Source organism: Daldinia caldariorum (genome assembly GCF_022478825.1).
Source record: "Daldinia caldariorum strain CBS 122874 unplaced genomic scaffold F4812scaffold_15, whole genome shotgun sequence".
Taxonomy (NCBI): domain Eukaryota; kingdom Fungi; phylum Ascomycota; class Sordariomycetes; order Xylariales; family Hypoxylaceae; genus Daldinia; species Daldinia caldariorum.
In genome coordinates, this window is record NW_025953051.1 from 529,511 (window position 1) to 548,397 (window position 18,887).

General features: G+C 48.0%; 8 protein-coding genes across 8 annotated transcripts; 6 read left to right on the forward strand and 2 right to left on the reverse strand.

Moving 5' to 3' along the window:
• Positions 1-919: 919 nt before the first annotated feature.
• On the forward strand, positions 920-2,025 carry F4812DRAFT_452384 (Alpha/Beta hydrolase protein; the record flags this gene model as incomplete). Its single annotated transcript, XM_047936340.1, has 2 exons — positions 920-1,232; positions 1,295-2,025. 2 exons carry the CDS (start codon positions 920-922, stop codon positions 2,023-2,025), a joined length of 1,044 nt encoding a protein of 347 aa, XP_047787742.1.
• Positions 2,026-5,213: 3,188 nt separating this feature from the next.
• On the forward strand, positions 5,214-7,070 carry F4812DRAFT_122242 (uncharacterized protein). Its single transcript, XM_047929472.1, has 2 exons — positions 5,214-5,563; positions 5,654-7,070. The coding sequence occupies exons 1-2, from the start codon at positions 5,333-5,335 to the stop codon at positions 6,944-6,946; spliced, it is 1,524 nt and encodes a 507-aa protein (XP_047787743.1). The 5' UTR covers positions 5,214-5,332; the 3' UTR covers positions 6,947-7,070.
• A 1,044-nt stretch (positions 7,071-8,114) lies between these two features.
• F4812DRAFT_466386 (MFS general substrate transporter) lies at positions 8,115-10,597 on the forward strand (the record flags this gene model as incomplete). Its single annotated transcript, XM_047938540.1, has 7 exons — positions 8,115-8,309; positions 8,402-8,499; positions 8,566-8,604; positions 8,640-9,267; positions 9,322-9,552; positions 9,644-9,919; positions 9,985-10,597. 7 exons carry the CDS (start codon positions 8,115-8,117, stop codon positions 10,099-10,101), a joined length of 1,584 nt encoding a protein of 527 aa, XP_047787744.1. The 3' UTR covers positions 10,102-10,597.
• On the reverse strand, positions 10,193-11,645 carry F4812DRAFT_466400 (glutathione S-transferase; the record flags this gene model as incomplete). Its single annotated transcript, XM_047938541.1, has 5 exons — positions 10,193-10,984; positions 11,073-11,256; positions 11,329-11,440; positions 11,523-11,545; positions 11,618-11,645. The coding sequence occupies 5 exons, from the start codon at positions 11,643-11,645 to the stop codon at positions 10,588-10,590; spliced, it is 744 nt and encodes a 247-aa protein (XP_047787745.1). The 3' UTR covers positions 10,193-10,587.
• A 697-nt stretch (positions 11,646-12,342) lies between these two features.
• F4812DRAFT_452388 (putative cytochrome P450) lies at positions 12,343-14,072 on the forward strand (the record flags this gene model as incomplete). The annotated part of the gene is made up of 3 exons (XM_047936341.1): positions 12,343-12,546; positions 12,610-13,027; positions 13,138-14,072. The coding sequence occupies 3 exons, from the start codon at positions 12,343-12,345 to the stop codon at positions 14,070-14,072; spliced, it is 1,557 nt and encodes a 518-aa protein (XP_047787746.1).
• A 98-nt stretch (positions 14,073-14,170) lies between these two features.
• On the reverse strand, positions 14,171-16,083 carry F4812DRAFT_123161 (uncharacterized protein). The gene is made up of 6 exons (XM_047929473.1): positions 15,605-16,083; positions 15,448-15,532; positions 15,227-15,385; positions 14,945-15,159; positions 14,795-14,874; positions 14,171-14,715 (listed from the first exon to the last, which is right to left on the reverse strand). Exons 1-6 carry the CDS (start codon positions 15,814-15,816, stop codon positions 14,270-14,272), a joined length of 1,197 nt encoding a protein of 398 aa, XP_047787747.1. The 5' UTR covers positions 15,817-16,083; the 3' UTR covers positions 14,171-14,269.
• Positions 16,084-16,415: 332 nt separating this feature from the next.
• F4812DRAFT_123219 (uncharacterized protein) lies at positions 16,416-16,898 on the forward strand. The gene has a single exon (XM_047929474.1). It carries the CDS (start codon positions 16,540-16,542, stop codon positions 16,807-16,809), a length of 270 nt encoding a protein of 89 aa, XP_047787749.1. The 5' UTR covers positions 16,416-16,539; the 3' UTR covers positions 16,810-16,898.
• On the forward strand, positions 16,416-18,299 carry F4812DRAFT_438718 (cytochrome P450). The gene is made up of 3 exons (XM_047935022.1): positions 16,416-16,801; positions 16,856-17,249; positions 17,310-18,299. The coding sequence occupies exons 2-3, from the start codon at positions 16,988-16,990 to the stop codon at positions 18,152-18,154; spliced, it is 1,107 nt and encodes a 368-aa protein (XP_047787748.1). The 5' UTR covers positions 16,416-16,801; positions 16,856-16,987; the 3' UTR covers positions 18,155-18,299.
• The last annotated feature ends 588 nt before the right edge of the window (positions 18,300-18,887 follow it).

The following is an 18,887-nucleotide window of genomic DNA, read 5'->3' on the forward strand; positions in this document are numbered from 1 at the left end:
AATAGTGTTCTAGATTTTTAAGTTTAGTTAGCTTATGCTGCCCATTGCCGGGAGCGGGGGGTATTGTTCCCCATTACGGCCCATTAGGTACGGTCCATATCGGCATGTACCACGTGCAAGCACTGTACCTAGACTGCAGGGTCCCTTGATGACGACGATGCTTGGGTTGTTAAGGGACGCTGGGACGAGGGAATTGTTGCTTTGGTTGGGCTGGGTGTAGGTAATGGGAATTAATAGTGCCTTATTAGGTACCTATAAGTACTTACCTGAATGCTTGCGCTACCGTATATTTAGCACGTAGGAGGTAGATTAAGTTAAGGTACCTACATGCACCTTGAGTAGCTGGTTCAATTGGTTGGAAGATGTAAAAGGGCTCTGGAAAGCAATTGGGAAGCAATTGGGAAGCCATTGGGAAATAATAGGCGGGGCACAAGCCTTTTTTTATGGAAAAAGTGATGACATCCATCCTCCCATCTATTTACCTGTAAACATCGTCATTCCCAAGAAAAAAAAAATTAATAAATCGAGGAGTCGAAATTCTCCAACTTTTCCTCCATATCCCAACCCAAAATCCCATATTTCGAAAAAGGACGTATAGCAATTCAACGATCGAGAATTATTCCCTCTTTTTGTTCTCCTGCAGCTCAAACCACACCATTTTTAATGTCGAGACATGCATCGTCGTAAACAACCGTCCACTCGCATATTTCGCGCGTCTCTTCACCCCGCATAAAGAAGGAGAATAATAAGAAACCCCCATTCAACCATTGATCGCGAGCCCCCAATCACGATGCCCTTCGTACCCTTCATTATTCATCGTCTTTCCCGGTTCTCCATTCGAGGTATCCCAAAGTCGGCCATTCTCCCATCACGGTATTCCACGACACCCCGCATCAACAACGCACTTACATGCAGGAGAATGTACCACGTCGAAGGTCTGGTGCTCGCTCCTGTAGTGTTCAGCGGCTTATTCGTCGCATTGTGGACCTGGAAGTGTTTGATGTTGGTCACCTTTCAGAATAAGATCATATACATGCCAGGCCTGCCACCCAATGCGCGTTGGGAGAAGATCGAAGATCACGCCAGCCGGTGTGCCGGCATTAAGTGGCGGGAAGAAAGGATCCGCGCAGCTGACGGGACAGATCTTGCTCTGTGTATTACGGATATGGAACTTGGTTCTGGTGCGACGTCTACGGAACCAAGCGTCGCATTTTACATACTCTATTTCCAGGGTCTGCATTGCATTTCTGCTTCTGTGGGGTAGAGATCGAGATCAGCTCACGATTGACGATAGGGAACGCCTCGTCCATCCCCCCTCGCTTACCCGACCTTTCATCGGTCCTCTGCATGCTAAAGAGACGCTCGTCACAATGGGATGATCGAAAAATCCGATGCACAACTGCATGTCTTAGCTATAGGGGCTATTGGACTTCGAGAGGCCGTCCTACCGAAAAGGGTCTCAATATGGATGCTGCCGCCGCCCTTAGCTGGATTTCTCAGCTGCATCGTAATTCTTACGGCGGAGAAGCCCAAGGGTCGAGACCCTCGGCAAACGTCGTCCTCTGGGGCCAAAGCATTGGAGCGGGTGTAGCAACGAACCTCGCAGCCGAATCTGCAATGCCTGCAAACGTGCATTTGGATTCCTTGGTCCTAGAAACCCCATTTACCTCGATCCGCGCCATGTTAGAGGTCCTCTACCCGCAAAAGTGGTTACCATATCGATACCTCTGGCCTTTTCTGCGAAACCACCTTGATAGCTGGAAGAACCTGGAAATCATATCAAGGAAGTATGAAACTAACAAGTCTCTTCCAGAAGTATTTATTTTAGAAGCAGCTAAGGACGAGCTGGTTCCTAAAGAACTGAGTCAAATGCTTTACGACCGATGTTTAGACGTCCAGCTACCTGTAACAAGGAAAGCTGTAGATGGGGCTTTTCACAACGATGCAATGTTTCGAGGCGACGGCCGAAGAGCCGTCTCTGAATTCCTGTCGCATAGGATGTGTTCCGCGCGTGTTTGGACCTAATTGGCCAATCTTGCGATCCTGTCTGCAAGAGAACAGCTGTCGTTCCTCATTTCGACGAGCCTACTCATAGCCCAAATGCGTTGATTATCTAGGCATTCAACGTTACCGATGTATATCGGAGGGAAATACATACTCTGACATATCCAGACTATTTATTGATATACGGGACATACGTCCCTCCCCCCCCATAGTACTTGCTTAGCTATAATGTCTAAAGCAGGTAGAATATCGTACAATAACGACCAGGCGTAGCTCTCACGTTCTGGGCAAATTTCTGAATTTACATCAACGCATTGAGGAGTCGGAGTATCATTAGATCCTTATTTACTTGACTTATGTTTGGTGTTGCTGTCGCTACAAATAACACTTCGCAGGAGATGGCACAGGTTCTCGTACCTACCTCCTAGACGTATAGGTACCTAACCTAAGTCCAAAGAGTAGATCATTGCATTCATAGGTACCTAAGCTAACGGAATAAGTTCGTGGTTCTAGGCATCAGAATTGGTCCCAACTCTTGGAGAATTATAGTCACACGACCCCGCGGCGAAGCACACCAAAGTTATGGCCTATTATAACCCGAGGCATTTATCCCGGTCGTCGCCAAAACAGACGATACTTGCTTCTAAAATGTCAGCATCAATGTTCTCTTTGGTTTCTTCGCCACGCCGCTTTTGTGCTCGTATTCCAGCCGAAGCAGACCGAGACGCTACTCAGTTTGAGTCGCTACTTGACACATGTCGTCACGGTCGTAATTCCATCCAAATGCCTAGAAAAATATCGATGCAGCAAATAACTTGGATCTACCATTGAGTTCGACCGAGTAGACAAGCCAGAACCGGTTTTGACAGAGTGTATAGGCATTTTCAGAGGGGCAATTCACAATTACGATTTGTGACAATACGAAGTACTTGACACCCTATCTTAACTTACCTCTAACCAGCATCCCACCCTAGTATGTCAAGATAATATCGAGTTTTGGGATTATCAGTTATTTCAATCAGGTATTCATTGTTATTCTATACGAGCAATGGCAATAGACGTAATAAGAGCAATGTAGGCAAAACTGCGGATGTGGGTGGCCATAGTAACTTACTTGCCGCGCTGAGAACTTTACTTCATGGCTAACACGAAAGATTTATTAACAAAGTGAAGTCGTCAATTACGTTTGATAGACTTAACGAGAGAAATGACTCTGAGATTGGCATGGTGAGATATCCCTATTTGTAGAAATATAGAAAAGGAGGGAGTAAAAATTGTAGACTAGACCGCCTTATAAGGCGTTCGGCTTACTACTTAACTTTCCAACCATGAAGAACCGGGGACAGCTCCGTTGGGTGTAGGACGGCACAGATTAATGGAATGCGAATGAAAAGATATCTAGCTCCAAATTGAGATATAACTTGTCAGCTTCATATCTCATATAGGATGTACGACCTCGCTAGTATATCCATCTAGATCCGAGATAGTCAGGGACCAATGCTGCTAAGTGAGACATTGCTTAGAAGTTAGAAGCCGACACTGGGGACACTTCGTCCCGTTTATCGAAGGACGCCACAGCTTGGAAGTTTAAGACAAGTCTTACGGGTGAGAAACTAAAATATGAAAAGTATACCTACCTAGGTAGCTATTCCACCGGTACGAAACTTGTTTGTGGTGTTTCCACGTTTCCATCAACATACTTCGGTCTTGTATAGACTTCAACCGAACTTAGTTGGATCGTCAGCAATGACCTAAGAAAGATAATGAAGACGATACTAAATCATCCGGAGGCCAAGTTCCGTATTACTGGCTTTTTACTTCAGATGGAAATCGCAAGGTACTTCGGACAAGACCAAGCAATGCAAACAACTACATCATCGTTTTATTTTAATGAAGCTTGGCACAGGTTTGCTTGGGTCATGTCCAACCGCAGACAAACTTCCTTGGTTCTATCTCTCTTATCGTCGAATGATGAGAGATGCCCACCGTCGTCAGATGCTTAACGAGGTTGACGCAATCATGCCGGCCGATGTCGAACGTCGCGGGAACCCGCTTTTACAGCTCCGGCTAATGAGGCCCGGGGATTTCGGGGGGTGGCTCCGTGAAATGACATTTCCAGACGTAGCTATCGGGCCTCACGACAGTGTGCCACTCTGACATCTCAGAATCGTCAACTAAGGTTTTAAATCCAACAAGAGGCATCTGACGATGTAGAAACCTATCAGAGCTCTAGACCTAAGTCAAGAGAACAAGAACTAGGGAAACATCTGAGATTGAATCCGGGTACGAAAACACAACATTAATATGTTTCGCGTATCTGCGTACCCGGTAAATTGTGATGCTGTGTTAATGAATTGTCACCTCAGTTAATAAAAGTGATCGACGAGATAACGTTAAAGCCACGACTCAAATACCGCGAGGATCCCTGTCCCACCTACCAGACCAAGGGACTATGCGTTACATACATTGCGCATGCATTTATACCCTCGTATGATGCTAGGAGCCCCCAACACACTCTTACGGATATTTCCGTCGAGCCTTTTAAGCATTTGCGATTGATTGATAGAAACTTGGATTTACCACTCGACGTGGGCAACATCGTGAGGCAGCTTTCTCCTTCTGGCATCAAAGCCGATCGTCTCCGGTGTTCCGTTGGCGAGGCGCTGGTCATTCAAATTATCTTATATAGTACGAGCCACTCTTCCCGTGTCTCAGGTATGTACATATCACAGTCCGGGACCTGAGATAACGCGTTGCACTGCGCGAAGTAGAGAACACCGAATATGTGCATTGCCCTGGTAGTCACGTCTGCCAAGCAACACTTACGCAATCTGTTGTCGTGACCCTTGCCCGTGGTAAATTCGTCTATTGGAAGTGTTTCGAAGATATCGATGCACAAAAAGGGGAAGGTCAACAACTGAGCCAATGAGCATCTCGAAAGACCAATCTCCTATCGATTTTTCCCGTGCATGCAGCACGAGACACAAACATGTTACGTTGCTATTGACGATGATATATATTCCTGTGGACCCGACGTCCGAACAGGACACAGATCGTCGGCGAATGGCCTGTATCTCGGGTATGAAGTGAGCTGGTCGCTAAGCTGTTGATATGCACGGATATTGCCCCGGAGAGTCGGTTTAGTTTTCGAGCTCCGGCAAACTATCTATAATGGCCCAGCTTGTCCCGTCATTTATTATTCCATGGACGACCCGGGTTGTAGGGACCTCAACTTAGAAGTTGTACCTAGCTAGACCCATCAAACATTCCTCCGTCTAGACCTTCGGTGCGCAGTACAGCCTGGTGCTGTAACGACAACTCGCACGGCATGGGGAACACACTTTCCAGCAAGCCGGCTATTAAGTCGCCGCTTACCATATCCTCAGATACAGTTGTTCCGCTGCACCGGTTCGACGATACACCGATCACCAGAAATGTCATTGTCGAGTTTACGATGAAATTTGATGACGTGTTGGATCTCGATAAGCTGCGCCTATCGCTGGAGAAGCTTCTGAGCCGGCATGACTGGCGTAAGTTGGGCGCAAGACTGAGACTCAACGTATGCTCAATATCCTTACCGTGTCATCCCCGATCTGGGAGACCTTCTGCTATTTAAAGTAGGATAGCACAACTAAAAGGACATTTATAGGCTGATAATAAACTCGAATATCACATTCCGGATTCCTTCAGCGAGAAGAGGCCGTCGTTTACATACTCACATGTGGAACATGATGTCGAGATCTCCAGGCATCCGACAGGGTGTCGTCTTCCGAGAGCCACCGCAAAACCCACCGTGCTGAGTGACCCGGAGGAATTTGCGCCCTTGCTGCGTCGATGGGATGCCCCTCGATGGCTTAGCGACTACTTGTACACTGACGCACCGCAGCTGAGCTTACACATTGTATCATTTACCGACGCGACGATTGTGTCGCTCTCGTGGCCGCACACCCTACTCGACGCGATGGGGCGAAAGGAGCTCCTAGACGCTTGGATAGCCGTGCTCGAGGGCCGGGAGGACGACGTGAAACCGCTCCTCGGCGTGTTACAAGACCCTCTGGAACCGCTGGGGAAAGATCCGCAAGAACCGTACGTCCTGGCTCACCGCCGCCTGTCTCCGATCCAAGCCCTGATCTTCGCCGTGACCTACATCTGGACAACCTTATTCTGGTCGCGCGGCGAGGACACGCGAATGCTCTGTGTCCCGGCCGCGCACGTGCGGTCCCTGCATAAGGGCGCACTCGACTACCTCGCCTCCCAGACGGATGAGATCGAGGACGAGAAGGCGAAACCGTTCGTCAGCGAAGGCGACGTGCTGTCGGGCTGGGTCACGCGCCTCGCCCTCCAACACCTCCAGCACACGGAAAAAACGGTGTCGATCATGAACGCCTTCGGCATGCGCTCGGTGCTCTCGAAGGACCTCCTCCCGCAGACCCACGCCTACGTCGGCAACGCGGTCGCCGGCGTCTGGGCGTTCGTATCCATGCGGGACCTGTTCGCGCGGCCCCTAGGCCACGTCGCGGCGTCGGTGCGCCGGTCCATCGCCGAGCAGGGCACGCGAGCGCAGGTGGAGGCGCGCGCGGCGATCGACATCGCGGCTGGCAAGAAGGGGAAGACGGCGCTGTACGGGGACCCGACGATGGTGCCGATGATGATCTCCAACTGGAGCAAGGCCAAGTTTTTCGACACGGACTTTTCGGCCGCGGTGGTGCGTCCGGGGGCGGACCCGGCGAAGCGGACTAATAAGATCGGGCGCCCGTCGTACGTCCAGCCCAATGGTCTGGTCAACGGCATGCCGACGCGCAACTCGTTCCCGATTGTCGGGAAGGATGCTGCGGGTAACTATTGGCTTTCTGGCACGCTGCGGAAGGGTCTCTGGGAACAGGTCCAGGAAGAAATGGATGCCGAGCATTATTACCTGTCCCGTCAGTCCGCGAAGGCCTAGAGATGTACGATTGAGACGCCCCGATTAGTCGGTATAAATGGTTGAAGTTTGACGAAAGCTCCATTCATGCCTGTATATACGGATACCCTGTATGTTCCATGTTTGTTTGTTACCTAGTAGCGGTTCTATTGGAACTGAAGTATCCCGCGGATAATACTTCTATTTGAGCGATATCTCTTTCATCCAGACATTAACTTAGGAGGTACATATCTTACCTGAGGTAGACATAGAATAATATACACCTATACATGATTCCTTTTATACCAGTATCTCACATGTCAAGGCGAGAAAACAGCTATGCTAGTCTCAAGGTTGCGCCGATGCGAAACCTGCACTTTGCTGCCTCTCATTCTCCATTGCATTGTTCAATACCTTCCCTTGATCAATACTTTCATATACCCCTCTATCAAAGTTTAGTCCCTATCAAGAAAGGTTTTACCAACGAGGAGAACGTCAATATAGCGTATAGTGTGAGTTTGCAGCTTCCTTCCTAGTCCTCATGGCGCCTTTGCAATTACAAGACAGTCATCAAAACCTGAGGCCATATGATGGGAATCTGATCCTGGAAAAGAGGTGGAATCACTATAGGCAGAAAATTATGTTCTTAGGCTTGGGTTGATGCTTGACTCAGTAAGTGCCGCTATTGTCTGTGATAATTAGGCAGTGCAGTATCACCCTTTCTATGAGAGCCTAGTACGCATGGCTTTCACTACGCTGGGTACTTAAGGTACCTAAATAATATATCACACCCAAATAGACTCGATGTGACAGTACATCGGTAGCGAAGAACAGCCACAAGACAAAATACCAGACAATTATGAAAGCTTCATGATTCCAAATCAGGAGGCAACTTTATTCCATAGCTACCTAACCTACCTTAGTACCCCAATAGTTACGTTGTTTCATTTAAGGAAGGATTGTTGGCGCATTCTGCAACAACACATCCGACACATCACATCAGCTTTTACGAGACAGTCATAATAACACTGTGCCGTTGCTATCTACCATTCTTGATAAACCGTTTATCCCCTTTAATTCAAATGCCGTTATACTCTTGGCCTGTAGCCTTAAGAGGGACGAAATCTCTCTGGGCCCCCCGAACACCTACCTCCTAATCTACCCTGGTTCAGTCAAGTACGTGGTATGCTGAAAGCACGTAGTAGGCACGATGGCAGACTTGGAGACAGCAGAAATGAAGAAGACGAACGGCGAGAATATCGCCGTTCACCAGGAAGCTGAACCCCGTACTGAAAGCAACCAGCATGCTGAAGAAAATACAATCGACCCAAGGAATGAAGTGAAAGGAACTAGATTGATACCAATATTTACTGCAGTTTGCATGTTCACATTTCTTGTCGGTCTTGTAAGTATTATTTGATCCCTCCCTATCTAGACTTAGCCTACCTAGTGAGACGTAGACAACTAGGAGCTTTGGCGGAACTGACCACTACCTAGGACCTAAACATGATAGCAACTGCTATTCCTATAATCACCGACCACTTCAACTCCATCACGGATGTAGGGTGGTATGGATCATCATTCATGTTAGCCTTGTATGTACTACCTATGCCTCTCTCATCATTTTCTTTTTTTGCTTTGCCTACTCACATTTATTGCAGATGCTCTGCCCAACCGCTCGCAGGTAAAACCTACGTTCTGTTCCTAAGAAGATCGTGTACCTAGTATACGTCAGTATCCTAGAGATCGGCAGTCTCGTCTGCGCATTAGCTCCCACATCCAGAGCGCTTATCGTAGGCCGCGCTATAGCTGGCCTAGGCGCATCAGGGATCTTCGCGGGTGGTTTCGTCGTGGCAACTACCATAATACCGCTTCGAAAGCGCGCCATCTTCACCGGTACTATCAGCTCTACCTTCGCCGTGGCGAGTGTCATTGGCCCCTTAATCGGCGGCGCTCTAACCGAGCACGCTACCTGGCGATGGTGTTTCTACATTAACCTGCCTATTGGCGGGTTCGCCGCCTTTCTCTTCTTACTATTCTTCCGTATCCATTCCGACGCGAGCGAAAAACTGGCTCTCGGAGATAAACTCAGGGGCCTCGATGGAATCGGGTTCTTGCTGTTCGCCGGTTCCACGACGATGCTGCTTCTTGCGCTCCAATGGGGTGGCGTCACGTACGCTTGGAACTCGTCTATCATAATCGGTCTGTTCGTAGGGTGCGGCGTTGCTTTTGCGACTTTCGTCGCGTGGCAGATTTACATGAAGGATGATGCTCTAATCCCCCCTCGCTTGTTCACGGTACATCGGAACGCCTGGCTCATCTGCGCAAGCTCGTTTTTCGTAAACGGCCCATTCCAAGTTATTGTCTATTGATTGCCCATTTGGTTTCAAGCAGTCCTCGGAGTTTCGCCTACTCAGAGCGGTGTCAACTATTTTCCGACCGTAATTGCCGATGCGGTAGCCGCCTTCGTTGGCGCTGGAGTGATTGTACAGGCCGTGGGATGGTGGAATCCATTCCTTCTACTTGCTGAGGCGTTGGTGTGTATAGGCGGAGGTCTTCTGTCTACGATTTACCAAGAGATCTCTAGTGGTCATTGGATTGGTTATCAGATTCTTACTGGCTTCGGGTTCTCTTTAGCTGGCAATCTCGTACGTGATGATATGACTATCCAAATTCCTATCCTAGAGTCTCCCTTGCGCATCACCGTTGAGTTGGACACTAACATAAATCGTCTGTCAGGCCCATCTTGGCATGCAGGCGTCCCTACCAATGGAACTTGTACCCCTCGGCGCAACCACCCTTCTCGCCATTATTTCAACCAGCTGTGCCATATTCACAGCTGTAGGACAGACCATATTCCAAAAGCGGCTGATGGCCAATTTGTCAGCCGTCGTATCGCCTGAAGCTATACAAGATATTATTTCCACTGGTGCTACTAACCTTAACTCTGTCGTTGACTCTTCTTTGTTACCAACAGTAATCCGAGAGTACGGGAAGTCTATCACAGAAGTATTCGTAAGCTATCTACTCTATAACAGCCCCTTCCATGAGGAAAGATATGCTGACGGCGCACAACGTAGTATTTACCTGCTGGAGCACCTGTCATTTCGTTTGTGTTCGTGGCCTTCACAAAGTGGACATCCACTAAGAAGAAATCAACGCCTACGACGGATGAGGGTGAAGATGCGCATAAATAACTTGCGCGCCCATTCTAAAAACGGACACCGCATTATAACTGTCACGGCCAGGAGCCACTCATTTATCCAGCCTCGCTAGATAGCTTCTCGACTCCTTCCCTAACTGAGTACCTGAGTCAGGATTTCATTATTTTATTGATGCATATTAGGCAGTCTTGCATCTCGCGCTGCAAGGCCTTCGATGTTTTGGTTCTCCAGAAAATCATCGTCGTTAGTAGCCATATTTGGTTTCGTGGTAGTAACTTTATTGCAACGGTACTTGATACATATCTGTAAATATTGGAGTGACCATACATGCATACATGTAGAATGTGAGAGATGTATGGTTACCTGTTACAGCTGATTATTAACCTTTTTAATACGAGCTTCCAGTTAGTTATTTTGATTCTGGATTTGAAATATCTAGAATAACAGTTGATGACGAACATAACTATCCCAGGACGTTTCCATCTTTCTACTCTGATATATCAGTAACGCGATCACATTTCAAGGATCGGTATTCTCTCCTCTTGCGACTGCTTCTTCATATTCCTGGTGGGTTTTAAACCGGGCCGGCCTTCCGGTCCCTTGTTGCAAACCTTGCTCTTTCATCAAAGGCTCCCGAACCTCCATGCACCGCTTCCACGCGGGGCGCGAAGCCATGCGCTCATGCCAGGCCTGCACGTGAGGGAACCCGGCAAATTTCTCTTCCGGCTTGCACAGAATGACCGAGTCTATACGGTCGTTCCACGGAACGAAAGACAGGTCCGCGTACGTCATCTTGTCGCCCACGAGCCACTCCCGGGTTGCAAGCCACCCGTCCAAGACACCGAGAACGCGTTTCAGCTGGTTGTTATAGCGCTCGATGGCGGAGGGCAACTTCTCCTGGTGAAGCACGTTGAACCTGGATTTGTGAAGGCGCAATGTAAGTCTTTCAGGGGCGGATTTTGAAATGGACCAGATCGGATTACCAACTAGATTGAAGAACTCACCATGCAGATACGCCGTAGTACGGTCCTTGGCCACTCATTTGAAATTGAAGCCACTGGTTGAGTTGATGCCTCTCCTTGAGCGTAGTGTACGTGAGCTTGTGCTCAGTGTCATATTGCTCTATTATGTACTGAATAATGGCGCCTGACTCCCAAAGAGTGATGTCGGTATTCGGGTCATAGATAGCTTTTACCGAGTTAATGGCCCTTGCTCACCAGAAAGAAAATAGGTAAAGTGAAAATATTAGGGGGTATATACCTGGAACACGACCATTGGGGTTGATGTCGGTGAAAGGCTTCTTCTTGACTTCCTCAAACTTGATTGACGTGATCTCATAGGGTATGTTGAGTTCCTCCAAGATTACCACCACCTACACATCTCAGTCAGATAGAGGCTGTCTGCGAACCAAAAGAGTTATTCTGCGTAGATTATTGGTCGATTGCGGGACTGACCTTCCAAGGGTTTGGGCCGGCAGCTTGTCGTGAACAAGGTTAGCGTTGAATGTTCAAACTGGTAATATAATGCGAGCTTTCCACGATTAACTTACGGATGAGCCAGATTCGAATAGGCTTCATGGTAGCACGTAATTAATAATATGCAACAATGAATAATAATGACGAGGAAGAAAAAAGAGGAAAGACTTGCACAGATTAGGATGGAAGATGGATGTAGAAAAGAGGGCGCTTAGGTAGGTTTAGGTATGTTCAGTACTTACCTCACTTGTATGCAAGCATGCGGCGTGCCTGGTTGGTAGACGAACCCGATAGAGAAAAGCATTGGATATCAAGTAACCTACCTCAAGTAAGGGGTGGTACTACATAACAGCCTTGCACAGTGTCTCATATAAAGATATCGATGGTCTTAGGCACGAGGCCACATTCTGTTGGTTACACTTAATAGCTATAGTACTACCTTATGCATGAAAACAACTAGGTCCAACTCCAAACATACATGTACATATGTTAGGTAGTATCTTAGCGTTGAGTGCAGCAATCTTCATCTGACGTTCCTCTGCCACGGTTGCATCGAACTAAAACAGGATATGGTATAAGGTATACTACACGAATTAGTATCCCTGATTACTTGATTTATTGCTAATTATGGCCGTCTTCTTCGGAAGCTCCAAATGCAACTCCCGCACCTACCTCCCGAGGTACGGAACCCGATGTACAACTTGCTCTGCTCTCTCAATCAGGGCTTGCATGAATGTCTGTAAGGCTGTAAATTATCCTTGGGAATAATCTACAACGAGAATCAATTTTATTCGGTGTCATGGAGAATAATAACTACTGGGCTCTGCCTTTCATTGCTCTTTTTCTCTATGGTATCTATGATGGCTGGATGACTAGAAAGACAATTAAGAAAAATCGCGATATACCCTTCATAGGTAGCTCCTCCACATTAATACCACGGTTTATTCTGAATCTCCTGTTTGCTGCCAAAGGGGCAGATATTATCGAACGAGGCTATCGAAAGGTAAGCAAAGACTACCATGTCCCTAAAAGAGTAACAGTACTAAACCTAGGTACTCGATCTTAGTTCAAAGACAAGGCTTTCCAGCTTGTGCGAAACGACGGTCATGTTATACTTCTTCCACTGGAGGTCCTCGATGAGCTTGCAACGCTGCCAACTACTGTAGCCAGCCCAAATAGGGCCCTGGAACATGATCTCCTAGGGCATCTCACGGGAGTAAACTTGATCCTAGAGAGCAGGGCTCATCATACTATTGTTCAGCGGAGGTTAACGCCGCGTCTTGGCTTGATGATACCCCGCCTTGAGAGAGAAATACACGAAGCATGCAATGAGTCTCTTCCTAAGTCGCAGGAATGGGTTGAGTTTCAACCTTACAAGGCACTTTCTCGAGTATCTGCCAGAATCGCTGCGCAAGCTATCGTGCCGCCTGAGTTTTCCCATCATAAAAGATGGCTGGAGATCTCAGTCGAGTATACTGAAAATTGTAAGTCATACCCCTTTCCCCAACCATCTTGGAACAAAGCCTTCCATTACCATATAGATACCTATCCCCTATAATATACGCCGCGCATACACTCTAACCATAAGTGGTAGTGTTTAAAACTGTTATTATCACCCGGGTTTTCCCTTCGTGGATGCAGTCGTTCATCTGCTGTCTTCTCCCCTCCTTTTGGGCGGGTCAGAGATACATGCGAGACGCAAAAAGGCTCCTCGGCCCCAGAATCCTGGAACTACTTCTTATGAGCGATGAGGGTACCAGGGAGGTGCAGCCCTCCGAATCCGACTCGAATATTCTCAACTGGCTCGTAGACACCGTAAAAGGGGGTGATCGCAATGCGGACACTATAGCCCATGTGGAAGTGCTCCTTGCTCTCGCGGCCGTTCACACCACCCTTCTGAGGATGGTAAATGTCTTATACGACGTAATTGCATCCGGGCTCGCCGCAGAGCTTCAATCAGAGATCGAAGAAGTCGCCAGTCGTTCCGAAGCGTGGAGTAAATCATCATACGATAGTCTGTACAAGCTCGACAGCGTGCTCAGCGAGTCACAACGCATGTCGCCGCCTACTACGCTGGGTATGAAGCGTATTTTCCTCGTGGAGTACACTTTCATGAATGGCTTGCATGTCCCTAAGGGCACGTACGCGGCGATGCCCATCTACGCTATCGAGAACGACCCCGCACACACTTCAAATCCCGAAGCATTCGATGGGCTGGGTAACTATCGTCTCATGCTGGAACACCAGGTTTCCGACGACGGCAATGGCGATGAAGGGAGAAGGTTCCGCTTTTCGACACCGAGTCGAACCGTTCTCAATTTTGGATATGGACGACACGCGTGTCCTGGACGTCACTTCGCCAGCCTTATTCTCAAGATCCTGTTTACCAAGCTGCTGACAGAATACGAGTTCGATTTCCTGCCCGGGTCCAAAAGACCTAATAACTTAATGGTGCATGAGTTTCTCTTCACATCGCCCTGGCAGCGTATGCTCATAAGGAAGAAGGAGAAAGCAATTTGCCCCTTTTAACAGTAGAATTATGCCCCGCTGTGGGGAAAGACATAGGGTCTTACTAGAATATACCCATGATGGATCATTAAGCTTCATATATGATAGGATGTGGACCTGTTTTAAATATACCCTCTATCCTAAACCACGTCACCAACCAGGATAACTGTTCAAAGAGGTGCTCAGGTATCCGACTCTTGTAGGAGACGCCCCCACGCTTAAACGTACGAAACGTCAACACCGTGTGTAACATTGATCGAGTTCTTCCCGTGATCCGTCTGCACGTTCTCACTATTGCCCGTGTGCTCTGGTACTTCATCTACCTTCGGACTGGCAATGACATGTACATCATGGCGGGAATCGGGCCACTGAGATTTATTAGTTAATTCAACCTGGCTCTCATCATGGCTTGTTTGGCCATTATTTGCCGAGCTTAAGACCTGTAAGCCACTTCCAGTTATCTTGTCCTTGTTGCCTTGAGACCCTCCGGAACCGCGAGAGCCCCAGCTTCGGAGGGAGACAATGGACCGTACGCTGCGTACGAGAGATTCGGGACTGCGACCGCCGAGGCTAGCGAGAAGAGATCCGTAGCATGGAAGGCAACCGGCTATGATGGAACAGTGAGGCTCAAGAATGAGGAAGACGAATTGTTTAGATTGGATTGCTAGCGGTGTTGCCATCAGTTAGCTTCTGCTATGGTACAGTGCACTGGACTAAGGATAATTGATAATTGATATAGGTACCAATAGATTCTTTGGCTTCAACAACAGTTGATAGCAACCGCACGAGGAATACTAGTCGGACAATTGATGCGATACAACAACTATGACACCGTAGTTAGAAAAAAAGAAACAAAAAAGGGGGCTTCTGCCACAGGTATCGGGAAAACTAACAAGATACCGAGCCAAAAGATAAGCGCAACGGATATCTTCCGTGTAAATGCCATGCGAAGTCTCGATATGACAGGGAGCGGAAAGCACAAGACGAGGAAGTCTAAGGCGATGCTTGATCCAACTTGGGCGTATCCCACAGCCGCAATGTCATACCGAAACGTTCCAGTGCCGGGCTGCCATGGCGAGTCGAGAGGGTCACCTTGTAAAGCCGTCAACTGTAGTTTAGACGTAGTTAGCGGTATTCTCAGGTGTGCATTGCTACTAATATACGGGGCCACTTACGAATATGAAGGTAATACACCAACATACCAGGATAACTATCAAGGTCCTGACGGCAATCCTGAACTTAGGTGTTGCGAAAACTCGGTTATAGAAAAGCAAGACAGCAATCTTAACCGCAGTCAAGGCGAGGAGGGTGAGAATGGAAGCGGCGTATAAGCACTAACAGATACGGGGTTCAATCAGAAAGGTCTTCAGTAAGACGTAAGATATGATAGACCAACTTGAAGCGACAACGTTGTTCCTCTGAAAGGATCAACCTTGTAGTAGTCGAGCCCCGTGAGCGAACCGAATACCCAAACATTGATACTAGAAAAGAAGGTCAAAATCTATATTGAGGGTTTATCGAGCATTAGCATATAAGACATCACGATCCATTACAATGGTTGCAAGGTAAGTACCCAGGACGCAAGCATCCACCAATCATCCGCAAGTAGCTTTGCGCGCTGTAGTCTTCGCGCTTTGAACCGGAGAACTGTCGCCGCGAGGGATAAGAGCAAGAAAATAACAGAAACAATCACCAAGGCCGTGGTGATCAAGCAGGGTGTGTGCGTCGCAGCAGCAGACTGCCGCCTAGTGAAGGAAGCCGCCATGATGGCGCGAAATGGAATCGACAGTTAGCATCTGCCAGATATGGAGAAAAAGAAAATTAAGGTCTAATAGAGCAGAGGATTTAAAAGCCAACCATCTGGTTCTTGAATTCAGAGATTTCGCTAACAGGTACCAACCAACTGACCAACCAACTTACCAACCTACCTGCCTGCATACCTAGACCCTATCTAGACCTTCCGATCTAGTAAGGCGCTTATGATTTGATGTCGGTACATCCTCCCATCACTCCAACATGCATGAAGGCGTCTGTCAAGGCCTCTTGCAGAAGATGGAATGATTATACAAGACAGGCTGGAGAGTAACATCAAAGGTATCTAAGAAAAGAAAAGCAAAGGTACCTAGGTAAGCAGCAGGTAAGTGAAAGAAATTATCTGTCCTTGCTCCTCCTTGATGCAGAAAATGTTCCGCACTGTGACAAGTATGTGCATATCATCTTGGCTATCTGGAGGGTGGTACACGCGATGCTGAAGAATTCAAGGTCATCTATCCTACCCTAAGATATCACAGTCAAGAGTTACTATATAAGGTACATTCAGTGCGCATGCCTAAAGAATCTGGCTTAGGTACCGATCTCATTAATGTACTCCCTTAGGTACCTAATATATTAGGTACTCTCGTATTAGGTGCTCTAACGAAACGCTTGTTGAGTTGAAATAATACTGGAATTCTTATCTTATGTTTTGCAACTATTCGCATAGACCAAGATGAGCTACACAGCTTGGATAGTCGCCTCTGTTACGGCTCTAAATAGACTTCATCTCTCTCTATATACGTTACTTTGCCTTTCTATTCCTCTGCTTTTACTCGCCCTGAACTACCCGAAATACCTTAACACGGAGGGGTTACTCCTTGTTAACAAGGGTTTCGCCTGGGAGCCCAGGTTGTTCGCACGTCTTCGCTGGGCGCTATTTTCCCGTGAGATCCTTCAAGGGGGGTACGACAAGGTAAGCAACGCCTTTGAAGAATCTACCTAGATAGTAAGATTAACGTTAACATCGTCAGTCAGGGGGAAAGCCCTACCGGCTCGAGCGCGGAGATGCCAACTATGTGATATTTCCAGCCAGCTTCATCCCTGAGCTGAACCGCCTGCCCGTAGATGTTCTCAATACGAGAAAGCATCACAGCTTCAGCCTCCTCGGTCACTTGACCGGCATGGACGTCATTCTCAAGACGAACTACCATGTGAAGACTCTCTTGGGCCGGATTAGCCCGATAATCAGCGAGGCAACGCCGCTGATGGCTGAGCGCATGACCGCGAGGCTAAATCAATTTTTTCCTGGGGAACCTGGCGTGTGGGTTTCTATAGATCCTGTCGATGTCCTGGTAAAATGCATCAGTGAATGCTTAGCATTTACGTTGTTTGGGCCGCCAATTTGTGATAATCCTGAGCTTGTGAGGGTCTGTCACGAGCATACTAAGAATGGTGAGTACTAACGCTAAAAAAAAGCAACAAGAATCGCCCATCGTCACTAACATGAAACAGTTTTTACGCTTGCGTTCTGTATGCGTATCGTGCCCTCCTTTCTCCAACCCATTCTCGTCTGGTTGCTTCCCGCCAAATGGCGTCTGGTCAGGGGGTGGAGAACCTGGGATCGCATCGTGCTCCCCGAGGTGCGCTGCCGCCTACAAGAAAAGGGCTTTGATCCATCCACGAGAGGTGACCTGATCTCCTGGATGTTGCACGATGCCAAAACCCCTATCGAGCGCGACGAGTACGTCTTGTGCCACCTCTGCGCCGCTGTTATCGCCGGTGCGACCTACAGCACGGCAAACCTCGCATCTGAAGCTCTGGTTGATCTCGTGGCTGATCCCGATACCTTGGAGGAGGTGTGCAGAGAGATCAAACAGAAGCATGAGGATATTGGTGGGCAGTGGGATTTGGCCGCTCTGGATAGTCTGTACAAGCTAGACTCAGCACTCAAAGAAACGTCGCGACTCGCTCCAGGCGCTGCACTCGTGTACCAGCGCGCCGTGCAGAGAGACGTGAACCTGAGCTGCGGCATCCAACTAAAACGCGGACAGTTCATCGCGGTAGCCTCGCAGGAGGACATAATGGCCTACAGTGCGAACAAAGGCATACCAGGACGTACACCAAGCACATATAACGGCATGCGCTTCTACAACGAGGATCTCGAGCGGCATAAACGGGGATATACTCACGTGGGGGTCGGGGCGGTGGGCGTGCCCGGGGCGGATAGTAGCGAATATGATGATCAAGGCGTTCTATGTTTTGAAAGAAAAATTTCAAAAATTGAATGCCCTCGGTGGTCGTCGAACCTAAGGCTTCTACTTTTTTCTTTTAATTACGTAGGTACCTAGGGTATGCAAGTAATCGCAGCCTCGCGTAGAATCTTTCAGCATCGTGGGTCAACTTCCCTGAAGAATACGTGGGAGGACTTTCGGGTCCATAATGGCTATCTGGCAGGCCTCAATATACAAGAGTTTTTGCTGTGCCTTTTTAAAACCTGTTGGATGCAAGCCTTGGCGAATTTTTAGTTGGCCAGTGGTCTTAGGTACCTATCTATATTTGGATACATGCGCCATGAGATAGCCGCTGCTTCTGTCTGCTCAGTAGTTGGCAGGCGTTTCATGCACTGTAACTCAAGTTTTACATTTCGACTGTGAGGTAAGCACGATAGCTATGCCGAGAGTCTTGCTTTTAGTTTCCCAAGGTGGCTTAACAAAAGAGGGATTTGAGGTCCGAGAGGAGATGCGCGCTACGTGCCTCAAATGGCATGATGAGGTGAAGAAAGAATTATCAAAAGGGGTTAGCATCAATCCAGATAAAAAAAACTTGATAATCCATGGAACTCACAGCTGCCGAAGGAGCTTGGGAAATGAGCAAAATCGTTCGGCTTCTCGAAAGAAAGCATAACGGGAGTCTATATGTTCCTCTTTCCTGGGTAAGTTTAACATAGCATTAACTCTAACAGTGCTTAATGTGTCAGCTTGAATACCAACACCGCTCTCATCTGCACTTGGGCAATGATGGAAATCGTTAGAGACACGTAACTAATCCAGCCGCACGAGCCGAGGTCTCGCAAGCGTTTGT